The 15,811-nt window shown below is 43.9% G+C and overlaps 1 protein-coding gene across 2 annotated transcripts in view; it reads left to right on the plus strand.

Annotated features, from left to right (window-relative positions):
* Window positions 1-321: 321 nt before the first annotated feature.
* Window positions 322-15,811, plus strand: part of Heatr1 (HEAT repeat containing 1) — a 40,041-nt gene continuing 24,551 nt past the window's right edge. Inside the window, exons 1-17 of one of the 2 annotated variants that reach the window (XM_069990610.1) lie at window positions 322-402; window positions 626-785; window positions 1,532-1,748; window positions 2,014-2,155; window positions 3,232-3,333; window positions 3,680-3,820; window positions 5,051-5,262; window positions 5,401-5,534; window positions 6,814-6,913; window positions 8,478-8,588; window positions 8,896-9,013; window positions 9,852-9,959; window positions 10,619-10,714; window positions 11,082-11,170; window positions 12,615-12,826; window positions 13,137-13,258; window positions 14,877-15,068. In XM_069990610.1, the coding sequence (XP_069846711.1) occupies window positions 644-785; window positions 1,532-1,748; window positions 2,014-2,155; window positions 3,232-3,333; window positions 3,680-3,820; window positions 5,051-5,262; window positions 5,401-5,534; window positions 6,814-6,913; window positions 8,478-8,588; window positions 8,896-9,013; window positions 9,852-9,959; window positions 10,619-10,714; window positions 11,082-11,170; window positions 12,615-12,826; window positions 13,137-13,258; window positions 14,877-15,068 (2,238 nt within the window). In that variant the 5' untranslated portion in view covers window positions 322-402; window positions 626-643. The remainder of the gene's footprint in view (window positions 403-625; window positions 786-1,531; window positions 1,749-2,013; window positions 2,156-3,231; window positions 3,334-3,679; window positions 3,821-5,050; window positions 5,263-5,400; window positions 5,535-6,813; window positions 6,914-8,477; window positions 8,589-8,895; window positions 9,014-9,851; window positions 9,960-10,618; window positions 10,715-11,081; window positions 11,171-12,614; window positions 12,827-13,136; window positions 13,259-14,876; window positions 15,069-15,811) is intronic. The other variant, XM_069990611.1, reaches the window with a different exon arrangement.

The raw sequence follows: 15,811 nt of genomic DNA on the forward strand, positions 1-15,811 counted from the left end.
CCCCTGCCCGGGACGCCCCGCCCCCTGCCCGGGACGCCCCGCCCCCTGCCCATGGATTCCTCGGGCAGAAAAACTACAGTGGCGCCCCGAGACCCGTTGGCTGGAGCGGGCCCAGCAGGGGAGGCGTTGCAACCACTAGGAAGAAGGTGGTGTCGGGGCGTGGTTTCTTCCGAAGGGCGTGGTTACTGCTGAGAAGGCGTGACTACCGTCTGGAGGGCGGGGCTTCCGCGTCGCACGTTCCACAAGCTTGTACCTTGTCTCTTGCCGTAGAGCCCGGAACCGGAGGTTCCTCTGACATGTGCTTCTGGTTTCCGGGCGAGCGCTGGACTCCTCGGCCCCACGCCGGGGCTCCTTTGAACGGTTAGCCTTAGCGATCCGCCCAAAGCCCGTGCTCCAGGGAAGGTGAGAAGCCCCGGGCCGCGGACGGGCTGCGGAATCCGCTGGGCGGCAGTGCGAGGGAGGGCCAGGCGTGCTGGGGCTTTGCGGGTAGGAGCCGGGTCGGGGCTGAGGGGCGGCCCGGCGGGGCTGAGGCGAGCCGTGGGGCCGGCCCTGGTCGGGGAGGGGGCGGTTAGGGTTAGGTCCCCCGGCCTCGACCCCGCGCCTCACACGTCCTCCCGGCTCCCAGGTCCCCGCGGCGACGACCATGACGTCCCTGGCGCAGCAGCTGCGGCGCCTCGCGCTGCCCCAGACCGACCCCAGCCTCCTGTCCCGACGGGAAGCCGCCTCTCTGCTCTTCGACCCCAAGGAAGCGGCCGCCATCGACCGGGACACCGCCTTCGCCATCGGTAACTCGCCCTGACTGGGCTGGGACCGCTCCCCGCGGTGGGCTGCGCTGGGCTCGGGGCGGAGGAGGGGGCTCCGGACCGCGCGGGGAGGCCGGCGGGGTGGAAGCCATCTGGCCAGCCTTCCCGGAGGCCGGGCCTCGTTGTGGCTGAGGACTGAAGAGAAGGCTGAGAAAGGCCAGGGTGGTCTCCTGCCACCTAGCGCTTTCTGATCTAGTGAGATAGGGTTGACTTCGTCTGTTAAAAACCACGAATCTTTGTCGAATCTTCGAGTTACACATGCTAAGAGCTCCATCGTGACCGGCAAAGAAAGCTGTAGAAACAGAATAGGAAGCCATTGCAGGTGGCTCATTCCTGTAATCATAGCTACCCAGGAGGCTGAGAGCTGAGGATGCGGTCAAAGCCCGCCCGGGCAGGAGAAGCCTGTGAGATTTTGTTGTTTTGTTTTGTTTGGTCGTAGGGCTTGAACTCTGGGCCTGGGCGCTGCCCCTCAGCTCTTCAGCTCAAGGCAAGCACTCTACCACTTGAGCCACAGCACCACTTCTGAGTGAGACTTTTATCTCCAGAACAACAAACAGAAAAAAAGCCAGAGGTGCAGCCATGGCGCATGTGGTAGAGTGCCTGTCTTGGGTGGAAGGGCTCTGCAAGAGCATATGGCCCTCAGTTTAAGCCCCAGTTCTGAAAGTGAGAGACTAGGTAGGATGAGTCTGTTTGGGAAAGAAGTGTTGACTGATGTGGTCTTTTCCTAGGCTGCACTGGCCTGGAGGAACTGCTGGGGATTGATCCTGCCTTTGAGCAGTTTGAAGCACCTCTGTTCAGCCAGCTGGCAAAAACCCTGGAGCGCAGCGTCCAGACCAAAGCTGTGAACAAGCAGCTGGATGAAAACATTTCCTTATTCCTGATCCACCTGTCCCCCTACTTCCTGCTGAAGCCAGCGCAGAAGTGTCTGGAATGGTTGATTCACAGGTAGCTAACAGAACTACAGAAATCACCAGGAAAGAATGAGAATGGAGTATAAGTTCTGGAGCATCAGAATGGCCAGACAGTACTGAGTAGACGTGGATGCAGATTTGGAGGCCTCTTACTTTAGTGCTATGTTCCTTGTTTATGGTTATGACTGACCAGATGGTTTGTTCTTTTAGGTAGTTTTATCTCATGCAGAATTTGAACATGTCAGGACATGTGTCTGTAGGTTTCCTGTCCACTTGAATTATTTGCTTTTTTCCCCCAGGTTCCATATCCACCTTTACAATCAAGATAGTCTCATTGCCTGTGTTCTGCCATACCACGAGACAAAAATATTTGTACGGGTGATACAGCTTCTAAAAATTAATAATACAAAGCACAAATGGTACTGGTTGTTTCCAGTTAAGGTATGATTGTTGTTGGACCTCTGTACGTAAGCATGACAGTTTTTGATTAAGGGATATAATTCAGTAGAAATAAAGTCCTAGTGCTTAGGGGTATTAGCCAAATAATACCTGAATCACTTTCATTGTCTAACTTCCAGTTGTTACCGTTATTTGTAACATCTAGCATTTACTTAATGCCTGACATAAAGTTAAGCATTTTTGCATTGTATTAAGGTCTCATAAAACTCTTTACAAATAAAGATAAGCTTGGATGGATAAGGTGCCTGCCAGATAGTTCACATGACCCGTGTTTAGAGCTGGCATATGAATTCTGATCTGATGCTAAAGCCTGTGTTTTTTCACAGTACTATGATGTTTAGTATTTTAAGTTTTGAAACTGAAGAGGTTAAAAAAAAATGGAGGAGGGCTGGGAAGGTGGCTCAGTGGTAGAGCACTTGCCTTGCATGCTCAAGGCCCTGGGTTCGATTCCTCAGCACCACATAAGAAAAAAAAAAAGCCCGAAGTGGCACTGTGGCTCAAGTGGTAGAGTGCTAGCCTTGAGCTGAAGAGCTGAGGGACAGCGCCCAGACCCAGAGTTCAGGCCTCACGACCGGACCAAAAAAAAAAAAATGGAGGAAGCCCAGTGCTGGTGGCTCACACCTGTAATTCTATCTACTTTGGAGGCTAAGATCTGAGAATCATAGTTTGAAGTCATCCCAGGCAAGAAAGTCCCATGAGTCTCTTATCTGCAATTAACCACTGAAAACTCGAAGTGGAACTGTGGCTCAAGTGGTAGAGTGCTAGCCTTGAGGAAAATAACTCAGAGACAGAACCTAGACCCAGAGTTCAAGGCCCAAAAGAAAAAAATAGGGAACACCTAATAAGCATTCTTCAATAAATTCCTCCACCATCACCTTCTCTCTTGACTTTCAAGAGTGGTACCATTTTTCTGCATTAATCTAGTTACCTCCACCAGTTGGGAGATTGTAATTCATATGTATGAACAGCCACAGTATGAAGAAAGATGTCATTAGGGTAGATGCCTGAATGGAATGGTGACGAATGTTGCTAACGCTTCTTCTCTGTGCCCATACCAGCAATCTGGAGTGCCCCTGGCTCGAGGAACCTTGGTCACCCACTGCTACAAAGACCTTGGCTTCATGGATTTGATTTGTAGTCTAGTGACTAAGTCTGTGAAGGTGAGTCACACATCGTTTGCTGAGTGCGATTGCCTGCACTGCATGAAGAACATAGACTAGAGCCTTCCCCAGCGAGAGTGGAACGCTGGCGAGATTCCTTCTGTTGAGGGATCTGCAGCCTTGGTGTACAAGCAGTTTGGAATTCCATCCTTTCTTGGGGGTGCAGTTTACTCCTGACAGTCAGCGAGATTGTTTCTTTTTAAAATTTTATTATCGTTCAAGGTCATGGATAGAGGGGTTACCATTGAAGATTGTTTCTTTAGCTGAGGTTTCATGTACTAGACAGCTGTGTGGTCTGAGGTTGTGCAAAGCTGCCTGTACAACGTCTTGGTTGTTCCCCGTCCAGGCCTTCTCCGAGCACCCGGGAAGTGCCGCACAGCTGCGCGTGCTCCTGTCTTTCTATGCCTCCACCATTGTGGCTGCTCTGTTGGCTGCGGAGGACGTGTCAGACAACATAGTCGCCAAACTGTTTCCCTATGTCCAAAAGGTTGGTCCTGCTCATGTCTCTAGCAGTTTAATTTGTATCGAAAGGAATTGCTTTCTTTTGAAAATTTTGCTTACAAATAAACATTTTTCAATTTGACAGTTTGTTTCTAATGGTTAGTAAGATTTAATCTTCAAGTAAAAAGTAGGAAATTTTTCATACCATAATTTGGTCTGTAAGAATTGATGTCAGCCCCATGCCTCTGACGCTGTCTCTCAGATCTGTTTCAAGTGGTCATTTCTGACGTGAAGAACATGCAGCGTCATCTGGCACGGGCTGCTCATTACCTGTTCTTCCACTGGCTTCTGCCGCTCCATTTTCCTCTTTTGCCCCATGCAGTGTCCTTCCAGCCACCCCATGGAAGTTGTGCTTTTCACTGATTGCTGTTTTCAGTCAGCCACTTTCTAACATGGAAAAGCAGAGCTGTTGTTGTGGTTGGATGTGTGGAGAAGTGCAGGGGACCCCTCTCTCTGTTTAAGAGACTTGTCCATCCCTGTGGGGCCAGCATATGTTTTCTAACTAAAGAGTTATTGACAGTGTACAATAGGTTTTGTTTTGTTTTCCAGTCTTAGGGCTTGAACTCAGGGCCTGGGCACTGTTTCTGAGCTTCTTTTGCACAAAGCTAGCACTCTGCCACTGGAGCAATAGTGCCACTTGCAGCCTTTTCTGTGTATGTAGTACTAAAGAATGGAAGCCAGGACTTCATGCATGCTAGGCAAGCCCTCTACCACATTAAGCCCTCTACCTGCATTAAGTTTTATTCATCCTAACATAGAACCTGTTTTGAAATTGTATTTTTTAACTGATACACAAAAATCAGTTCCGCACATATTTGTGGGGTACCACTGATGTTTCAGTTTCCATATATTATCATAGAACAGTTAAAGTTGGGTAAACATTTGTCGTAAATGTTTTTTTTTTTTTTTTTTTTTGGGTCCGGTCATGGGGCCTGAACTCTGAGCCTGAGCGCTGTCCCTCAGCTCTTCAGCTCAAGACTAGAGCTCTACCACTTGAGCCACAGCACCACTTCCGGCTTTTTTTCTTTTTACTTATGTGGTGCTGAGGAATCGAACCCAGGGCCTCAGGCATGCAAGGTGGCTCTACCACTGAGCCACCTTCCCAGCCCCTTGTCGTAAATGTTGACATTTCTGATTTGTCATAGTAAAATAGCATTTGAAGGAGAAGAAAATTTCCTTACTTTGTCACTTTTCTTATATTTTGAAAAATATCTAGGGGTTAAAATCATCTCTACCAGATTACAGAGCTGCCACATACATGATAATCTGTCAGATTTCTGTGAAAGTGATGATGGAAGATACCTTCGTTAATTCCCTGGCGTTGCAGCTCATCAGAACACTGACCAGTGTTCCCTCTTTGGTCAGAGATGGATTAGGTTGCTTGATAATTCTGCTGCAGAGACAGAAGCCAGAGAGCCTTGGGAAAAAGTATGTATCACTGAGTTGAGAAGTAGAACTAGTCAGAAGTAAGTAGTAAATGATGTTACCTTGAAGACAAGTGACAGGCTACTGTTGAGTCTCGGGCCTTGTCTAACTTGTGGGTACCACATGCTCATCTTCCCCCAGGCCTTTCCCTCACTTGTGCAGTGTTCCCAACCTTATCATGATGCTTCAGGACATTTCTGGAACGTATGACATCAGTTCTCTCCTGCGCTACATGCTTCCCCATCTGGTCATCTCGGTCATCCACCATGTCACAGGTGCGTGCTTCGTACGCTCCGGGCCCTGACCCACTATCTGGCTATTAGCTTGAAATTATTTGCAATTTCTGCTATCCAGTATTTTGACTTGTCTGTTGGTCTTAATTGGAAAATACTTGGAGTGGAAAGCCTATTGGTTGAAGGGAGATCCTGTTATTCAGAGTCATTTCTCTGAATTCTGTTTAGCTAAAATAATCTACATTTAAAAGTAAAAACAACTGTGGAATTAAAGTATATTGGACTGGGAAGGTGGCTCAGTGGTAGAGTGCTTGCCTTGCATGCATGAGGCCCTGGGTTTGATTCTTTAGCACCACATAAGTAGAAAAAGCTGGGGAAGTGGTGCTATGGCTCAAGCGTTAAGAGTGCTCACCTTGAGCTGAAGAATGCAGGGACAGCGCCCAAGCTTAGAGTTCAAGCCCCACGACCGACAAAAAAAAAAAAAAAAAGAGTCTCAGCCAGCGCCAGTGGCTCACACCTATAATCCTAGCTACTCAGGAAACTGACATCTGAGGATTGCGGTTCACAGCCAGCCCGGGCAGGAAAGTCCGTGAAACTCTTATTTCCAATAAACCACCAGAAAACTGGAAGTGGTGCTGTAGTTCAAGTGGTAGAGCGCTAGCCTTGCGCTGAATAGCTGAGGGACAGCGCTCAAGCCCAGAGTTCAAGCCCCATGACCAACCAAAAAAAAAAAAAAAAAAAACAGATTCCTTAGGAATACCAGACCTAGCTAGGTGCCTGCCTGTAATCCTAGCTCTCAGGAGGCAGAAAATGTGTCCTTTCTATTGCCATGGTAACACATGAAGTGTTGTCAGGCTCTGAAGGCCTGACTAATGTCGAGTCATATGTCAAAAGCAAACTAGAATAAGGATGGCAACTTTGATTGAATAAGGAGACCCTGAGATGTTCCCAGGGTTTAGTTGGATCTAGGTTCTTGGCTCAACTTTACAACCAGCTTTTGCTGTGACATAGGGAACAGCTATGTAGTTTTTGCATTTAATGTTCTATTATTAATATAAATGCTATGATAGTACTTATTAAAATACAGAGAATTTTAGGTAAAATATGAATGAGAAAAATGTTTTGAGAATGCTTTCAATGCTTCAAGAATTATAAATGACAAAATAGGTAAAATATGTCTTTGAAAATAGGTAACAAGCTGAGTGTCAGTATATATGTTCTTACATTGTTTCTAAAAAGGTATTCTGCTCCAAGTATTGTAATAGTTTGTGCATACAAAAAAAGTTTCCCCCAGCTCAAGTTTAATTTGTTTTATATTAAGGAGAAGCTGAAGAGATAGATGGTCAGATCTACAAGAAACTCTTAGAAGACATACTTATAAAGCTACCACTGAAGAACAACTTAGACCATTTGTTGGCTAAGTAAGCTATTGGTTTTTTTTTAATGTTTTATTTTGTTGTTGTTATTTTGTCAGTCATGGGGCTTGAACTCTGAGCCTGGACGCTGTCCCTGAGCTCTTCAGCTCAAGGCAAGCGCTTTATACTTGAACTACAGTACAACTTCTGGTTTTCTGGTGGTTCATTGGAGATTAAGAGTCTCATGGGACTTTCCTGCCTTGGCTGGCTTTGAACCACAATCCTCAGATCTTAGCCCCCTGAGTAGCTAGGATTAAAGGCATGAGTCACTGGCGCCCAGCAAGCTATTGTTTTTAACATTCTTTGTGGCTCAGTATACATTTCAGAGTTGATTAGTTTTCTAGTATCTCTTTTTAATGTATAGCATTTCATTAAGTATGGGTATATAGTAATTGTGGCAGCATAAAAAGTAAATCTTTTCCTGTGTCCTCTTAAAACTTACTGAAGAAAATGGAAAGATAATAGGTCAGCCGAATTTATACTATTACCCAATACAATTTGTGGCTGTTAAAGTGTTTGTTAATAAATGGGCCCACTATGGGGCTGCACTCATTATTTCAGCACTTGGGAGGCTGTGGTGAGAGGATAGTGAGTTTGAAGCCAGCCTGAGGCTGCATAGTGTTGGAAGTTCAAGATCAATATGAGTAGTGTACAAGACCCTATCATAAAAACAGTTGCCAGCCCTAATGCCTGTATCACAGTTTACACTCGGTAAATGGCAGTAGAGCCCTAACAGTGAGGATAGGCACAGGGTAAACAGGATTCTTCCTGTTCTGAAAAGATACTACTGTAGTGTCATTTTTTTCCTTTCCAAGTTAAAAGGCAGCTTACTACAATGAGTTGAACGCAGACATTGTAGTCAGACATAGGTTGGAAGCCTGCTCCTTAGTAGAGTAGTAAGATCTGGCAGTTGGTTTTCCTTCATCTGCGTTTGCCATTCGTGTAAAATTGTACGGGCCTTCCTGTGATGGGCAGTGTTCATGCCCCTTGCTCGGAGTTAGTTTGAGGATTAAATGTGATGCATGAAACCTCAGTTTAGGTTTGGGACTCAGAATGGGGTTAATACACTATTCTGCTTTTTTCTGGCATGGAGGGCTCATTAAAGGCTAACTTTCATTGTTTAATTGAACCTCAGGCAAGTTGGATAAATTAAAAGAAGTCTTATACCAAAATTTTGGTAGAGAAAGTGGTATAATGGGGCACTGGTGGTTCATACCTGTAATCCTAACTACTCAGGAGGCTGAGATCTGAGGATTGAGATTTGAAGTCAGCCCAGAGAGGAAAGTCCATGAGACTCTTATCTTCAAGTAACCACTAAAAAAGGGAAGTTGCGGGCCAGAGGGAAGGGGGAGAGGAGGTACCCAAGAGGTAGAGTGCTAGCCATAAGCAAAAAAAGCTCAGAGAAAGCGCCCAGGCCCTGAGTTCAAGCCCTCAGACCAGCGTACCAAAAAAAAAAAGGAAAGGTATAATTTCAACCTCATAGTGGTATAATAATTAGAAATAGTATTTGTAAAGTACCTACAATATAGTAGGAACTCACATTTCCTGACATTTCTGCTTTCTTTTGCAGTCTTCTTTTTGAAGAGTATATGTCATATTGTTCACAGGAAGAAATCGATCCTCATAAAGTATCTTTGTTAAATGAACAATTTCTTCCACTTATCAGACTCTTAGAAAGCAAGTAAGTTGTGTGTGTTCATGTGTGCCTCTTGTTCTATTAAAGATGATTCACAGGTTATAACTTCGAATAGAAACTGTCCTTTTCAGTAAGGGACAAGCATAGGAATTAGATATATCTGAAGCAGTAAGGGGTTGTATGGATTCTGTGGGGAGTATAATAGTTTATAGGAAGACATTTTTTATTCTTAGAGTCATTTTAATAACATGCTTGATCAATATCATTTGTGTCTTTAATTATACAAGTGCGTTGTATATGTGTCGTTAATAGCTTTATTAAGCTTACTGAATGAACTCTTATTTTCTCCCAGATACCCACAAACATTAGATGCTGTATTAGAGGACCACCTAAAAGAAATTACAGGTCTGAAGAAACAGGAGCTTTTTCACCAATTCATTTCTCTTTCTACAAGTGGAGGGAAGTATCAGGTATGTTGTTCTCCAGGAACTGAGACAGTAAATAGGAAATGTGTGGTTATAGAAGAGCTGTAGAGGGGAATTTCCCTTTTTCCTCACCTCTGGAGAGACTTTACAGTTTGCCTAGTTGCCAGAAACAAAGTTCTGGGACAGGAATTGAATAGTTGAGGGAAAGATAATGGTTTGAACTAAGTGTGGACACAGTACTTACTTCAGGAAAGCATTGTTTGGGATATCCTGTGGTGGTGATGCCTCTAGGCATGTGAAGCCTCCGCCACGCGTGACACTTCCAAATGTCCATTTGAATACTCAATGAGCATGATCAAACTTGAAATTTCCTGGTGAATCAGCCCTAAGTCAGTGTCCTAGAAGTTAGACCTTTATGCAGAAGTTCTTGTAATTAGCTGATGTCATGAAGAGAAGTATGCCTGGTTTTGTTTTCTCTTCATAACTGATCTTCCATCTACTGTTGTGTTGCACTTCTAAATGTTAGGTTGATGGGTTGACTCCCTGGTTAGTCTGGTTTAATGAGTAAACCTAATTGTTATTAATGGAGTGTCCCTTTGTTGTATTATTTACTGAGTTGCAGTCTGTCTTGAGTAAGGCGCTAATTTAGTGATTTGTCTCAGGAACTTTTCACTCGGGACTAGATAGCTATAAAAAGTACAACATTCCCTATTGAGTGTATACATACAAATACATACAGCTACCCCTTTTACAGTGTCTTCATTTGTGTGGCTCCTGAGCAATTCTTTTAGGTTTTGGTTGGGCTTTCTGTGAGGATTTCTCTTTTATTTAAGTTATATGCCACTCAAGATAAGTGACATTTGACAATCATATGAACCTGCAGATTTTGGCAGATTCTGACACGTCCCTGATGCTCAGCCTCTGTCATCCACTTGCTCCTGTGAGACTCTTGGCCATTAATCATCTGAAAAATACCCTGAAAACATCAAAGGTTTGTGTCATTTATCTGTCAATTGGGATTTTTTTCTCCCTCAGGATGAGCAGTAGAATTCCAGAATAAGAAAGTTACATCAGGCACTAGTGGCTCACACTTGTAATCCTAACTACTTGTAATGAACAAGTATATACCTAGTTTTCTTTTTGTTTCTTCAGTAATTTCAAAAAGAATAGACAGTTTCTGGTGGCTGTGCAGTGCATTTTCCTGTAACAGACTAGACACGAGCAGTGCCTGGCTGGCCAGAGCTGGTGCTGTGTGTGCACATAGAGCACTTGGTGCTGAGCACTGGTACTGTTTCTAGGCCTCTGCTAGCCTTTGAGGAAGGAAATGGGAGTTTACATTGCGTTGCCTAACAGCGGAGCACAGCCCAGGAACTTGCCTGGGGTGATGTCACAGCCTGTGCACTTGAGTATCTCGGTTCTCTTTTAGCAAGATGGACTTCTTCATTCAAAAACCGTACTGGAACTGTCCGTGTTGTATATTATCAATGGAAACTGACAGAAGTTCGTACCAAGTAATTATCAGTCTTAGCCTATTAGGGACCCGTCAGGACAGGGTCCATGTTTCCTTACTAGAATTTTGCCAAGCTGTTCACAAAATGTACTACCTTTCTGGCCTGAGTGGTTGGAATAACATGTTTTTCTGTTGCTCAGGAGGGCATTGATGAATCCTTCATTAAAGACGCCATCCTGGCCCGCCTTGGTGATGAGAATTTAGATGTTGTATTGTCAGCAGTGGGTGTTTTCCAGGTGAGTGAATTTGTTAGGTGTTTATAAATGTTATCTTGCCCTTCTCATGTGCTCTGCTCAAGGCAAGAATGTTCAGAAATTATTTTATTGGAAATTTGTTCCTTGAGAGCAAATTGGTTAGGGGAAAAACAAAGGAGTGATTCAGCTATACAATTTGATAGATGAAGTTCTTCAAAAAAGGAAAATAAGCAATGGCTTTTAAGAAATACCCTGGTCTGTAGAGCATTGGGTCATGACTGCCACTTATAAACTTGACTGGGACTTGTGGGAAAAATTCTTTATAATGACGTCAGATTCATTTAGAAACACAATATGAATATGAGGCAAGTAAATATATACTCGTCTCGTGAATAATTTTTCCCTCTAGGTTTTTCAACAACACTTCAGTGCGGAAGAGACTGTATCCCATCTTCTGGGTATCTTTCAAAGAGCAGAACTCTCGAAGAACAGCAGTTGGTATGTGTGCATTCCTCCTCTTCTCTACTCATTTTCTTCTGACTCAGTGGTGTTCTAGTTAAGTTCATGTTCTCTTTCTTCCTTTTCTTTTTTAATTAATAATTTGTTTTTTTGACCTTTGGGTCATATTTGATCCAGTAGGACAGAATGTACTATCTTAACTTTTTCCAAAACTAATTAATTTGGGTTTACATGTGTTCTCATGCTATTTTCTGAGCTTGGATTTTTTTTGGTCATGGGGTTTGAACTTGGGTTGGGTGCTTGCTGTCTTTTCACTCTTCAGCTCAAGGCGAGCACTCTACCGCTTAAGCCACAGCGCCACTTCTGGTTTTCTAGTGCTTTATTGGAGATAAGAGTCTCATGGACTTTCCTGCCCAGGCTGGCTTTGAACCGTGATCCTCAGATCTCAGCCTCCTGAGTAGCTAGGATTACAGGTGTGAGCCACCGGTGCCCAGCACTGAGCTTGAATTTTTAAAATGAAATGCAGACATATGTAATCTAAGATATAACCCTAAATTTGATGACGTAGCATGGGAAAGTGTATCTACTTGGAATAATACTACTTATAGCTAAAAAATACAGATATGCTAGACAATAAGTGCAGAGGCGCTTGGTACCTTCTGAAGTGTTTGAGGAGATGTGGTTGTTTCATTATTGTTCACTTCTTTTTTTTTTTGGGTCCGGTAGTGGGGCCTGAATTCTGGGCCTGGGCGCTGTCCCTCAGCTCTTCAGCTCAAGACTAGCACCCTACCACTTGAGCCACAGGGCCACTGGCTTTTTTCTTTTTTTCTTATGTGGTGCTGAGGAATCGAACCCCTGGCCTCAGGCATGCAAAGCAAGTGCTCCACCACTGAGCCACCTTCCCAGCCCTATTGTACACTTCTTTGCAAGGAAAAGTAACAAAGCTTCTTAGAGCAAGCACTATCTGTCATACCGACTCGATCCAAAAGAATTGGCCAGTTAACCTTTTAACTAGCAGAGTTCAGATACACTATGTGTTACATCTTACATTGCAGTTAACCTAATGAGCTCTTAGGAAAAGAAAGAAAGACAGGACAAAGCTGTTGTCCTAAAAGACTATGATTGGCCTGGATTTTAAATGGATTTTCATCTTTATGTTGTTCTTCTCAACTCAGGTTGAGAGTGAGACAGAATAGTGTGATGATGAATTTTTGCCAGATCGAAGTCTTTTTTTTTTGGGGTCCGGTCGTGGGGCCTGAACTCTGGGCCTGGGCGCTGTCCTTCAGCTCTTCAGCTCAAGGCTAGCACTCTACCTCTTGAGCCACAGCACCACTTCCGGCTTTTTTCTTTCTGCTTATGTGGTGCTGAGGAATCAAACCCAGGGCCTCATGCATGCAAAGTAAGCGCTCTACCACTGAGCCACCTTCCCTGTCCCTCGAAGTCTTTAATGTGTCTCTCAACCAAATGTGTATGTGTCTTTTAGGCACAAGATACTTGAGATAGCAGCAGACATATTGATTAAAAAAGAGATACTGAGTGAAAACCAGGAGCTCGCAAATCGGGTGGTTGTACATTTGCTGCCGTTCATGGTCATTACGAATGAGGATTTGGTATCTGCTGAGATGAAAATTGCTATACATTTGTCCAAATCAGGAATTTGCTCTCTGCACCCTCTGTTAAAAGGGTGGAAAGAAGGTAAGAAATTCAGTTGTTGTTTAGAAAAAGAATATAAGACTTGAAAAAGATAGGCACATTTAAGATGAGCCATCTTTGCTACTTGAAATTGTGTTTATTATATACCAGCACAATTCTTTCTTAATATTTGCTAAGATAAAAAGTATACCATGAAAAAGAAGGTGACTCACAAAATCAGAGTTAGATAAAAAGAAAAATTAGAAACCGTTGAAGAGAAATAGTGAAATTTTTATCTACCTTAAAGTTTACACAGTTGCTTTTTTGATCATTAGTAACATAAGGCCTTTCTCCATTCAAAATTTTTTTACAGCTCTTGAAAATTTGATTAAAATCACAAAGCCAGGAAAACGAATTGGCGTAGCAAACCAGAAGCTGATTTGGTTGTTGGCTTGCAATATAAACTCTGGAGATCGTTCCTTGATGTTGAAGATGGTAAGTGTGCTTTCTGAGCCCCATGCCCCACGCCTGTTCTCCCCCACAGCTTTGCTTCTACCACCATCATCTTCTGTTTTCTTAGTTATTTTTTTGCATCTCTATACCCCCTCTCTCCGCCCCCAGCCAGGGCCTTGAACTCAGGGCCTGGGTACTGTCCTTGAGCCTCTCTGTGCTCAAGGCAAGTGCTCTACCACTTGAGCCACAGCACCACTTCCAGCTTTTTCTGCTTATGTGGTACTGAGGAATTGAAGCCAAGGCTTCAAATGTGCTAGGAAAGCACTCTACCTCTAAGCCACAATCCCAGCCCCTTTTTTGGCGCTCTACTGCTTGAGCCACAGCTCCACTTCTGGTTTTCTAGTGGTTTATTGAAGATAAAGAGTCTCACAGACTTTCCTTGCCTGCGCTGGCTTTGAACCATGATCCTCAGATTTCAGCCTCCTGAGTAGCTAGGATGACAGGCGTGAGCCACCACTACCCAGCTACTGTGTGTTTCTTTAAGCAATTAGAATGTTTAGCATAGTCTGCAGAATGTCTGAAGTATATATATTTTTTCATTGTGGTTCTTTAGTGACCTAGTGAGACTGATGTGTTATCCTCATTTCTTCCTTTTGTGTAAAGTATGAACATCTTTTTTGTTGTTTTTATAGTAGCAAAGTGTATTCTAAGAAAGGAGAAATTTAGCTGGGCGCTAGCTAGCTCATGCCTGTAATCCTAGCTACTCAGGAGGCTAAGATCTGATGATCGTGGTTCAAAGTCAGCCTGGGCAGGAAAATCCATGAGACTATCTCCAATAAACCATTCAGAAAAAAGGAAGTGGCGCTATGGCTCAAGTGGTAGAGCACTAGCCTTGAGCTGAAGAGCTGAGGGATAGCGCCCAAGCCCAGAGTTTGAGCCCCTCAACTGGCAAAAAAAAAAAAAAAAGAAAAGAAAAGAAATTTGAGCCAAGTTCCAGTGGCTCATACCTGTAATCCTAGCCACTTGGTTGGCTGAGATCTGAAGATCATGGTTCGAAGCCAGCCAGGGCAGGAAAGTCCCTGAGAGTCTTATCTCTAATTAACCACCAGAAGTGAAGCTGTGGCTCAAAGTGGTAGAGCAAAAAAGCTCAGGGACAGTGCCCAGTCCAAGTTCAAGTCCCACAACCAAGAAAAAAAGAGGAACTTACTTTTAAGTTTTTAAAAAAGAATCTGTAAATAGTTGTACAGACATTCCAATTCAGCATCTTAGTTTCTTAGTGCAGTGCATCTTGACCGGTGTCACTCTTTTGTAAATAAGTGGTAAATGGTATTAGATATGGTAGGTATGTGATTTAAATACCCTAACCTGTTGGCAAGTGCATTTAGGTACATTACAACTTACTTTAGCTTTCATGTGCACTAGTATTGGCACTTGAACTCAGAGCCTTGGGCTTGCGAGGCTGTTGCTCTACCAGTTGAGCCACACCTCCAGCCCTGAAAGTACTTTTATAATGAGAAATCAGTGCTATCTCCTTGAAGCCTTTGTACTTGTCATCTCACTCAGTGTGGGAGGCACACAGCACCCAGGTGGGCCTGAGGTGGAAGAGGTTGTCTTAAGAAAGTCAGGAGCTACCAGTAATGGAGTGTGTTTGTTTTTCAAGGTGGAGGAATTAATAAATGCTGCTGAAAAAGAATCCATTACTGTGAAGCAGAAAGTGGCCTTTCATGTGATTGTGTCTGTGCTAGTCTCTTGCTGCTCATTTTTCAAAGAAACTCACTTTCCATTTGCAATAAGAGTCTTCAGCTTGTTGCAGAAGAAGATAAAGAAGTTGGAAAGCATCATTACCGCTGTGGTAAGGAAATGGGGAAGAATGCAGTGCTATCTGGGCCACGAACCCTAGCATGCTGAGAGCCAGAGGCTAGGCAGGGGCCTGCTGCCCCTGCCAGGTGGGGTAGGAGGACTGAAGCGGAAGCGGAGGCTGGGCTGGGCCTGCTTCCTATTGTGGAGTGGGGTAGGGGGATGGAAGCGGAGACTGGGCTGGGGCGCTCGGTCTGCACACAGTTCAGTTCAGTTGTCGAAGTTTGAGGCTGCCAGGTTTTCCAACTAATGGTTTACTCTCACCTATTTCTGTTTATTGGGCAATTTGTCCAGGTTATACTTGACTGCTCCTGGAGACAGAACATTTACTTCCTGAATTAGTACTTGAACAAAACATTTTGTATTAGTATTTGGTTAAATTTGATATTATATATCTCTAAAATAATAAGCTATTAGATAGGGATTTCTTTTTTGTGCCTAGAATTGTGTGTCAGTATTGGGACTGTTTCAGTTGTCTGTATTTGTATTTAACACCCATCCTGAGGTAACAGATTATTGTAGTATAAATTCTTACCATAGCAACTATTAGCTAAAATTACATAAATTTGAATAGAGTGAGGCTTTTTGGAGGCAGATCATGGGTTTGAACTCAGGTACTCTAACACTTGAGCCACCCTAAGAGCGGTCTTCATAGTTTAAAAAACGGCCTAGGTGAGTCCTTCTTAATGTCCAATCTTTCCTTCCTTCCTCCCAAGTTTTAGCAAGGATGCATGTTAG

Source organism: Dipodomys merriami, unplaced genomic scaffold (genome assembly GCF_024711535.1).
Source record: "Dipodomys merriami isolate MVZ:Mamm:240054 unplaced genomic scaffold, mDipMer1.0.p SCAF_4, whole genome shotgun sequence".
NCBI classification, from domain to species: Eukaryota; Metazoa; Chordata; class Mammalia; order Rodentia; family Heteromyidae; genus Dipodomys; species Dipodomys merriami.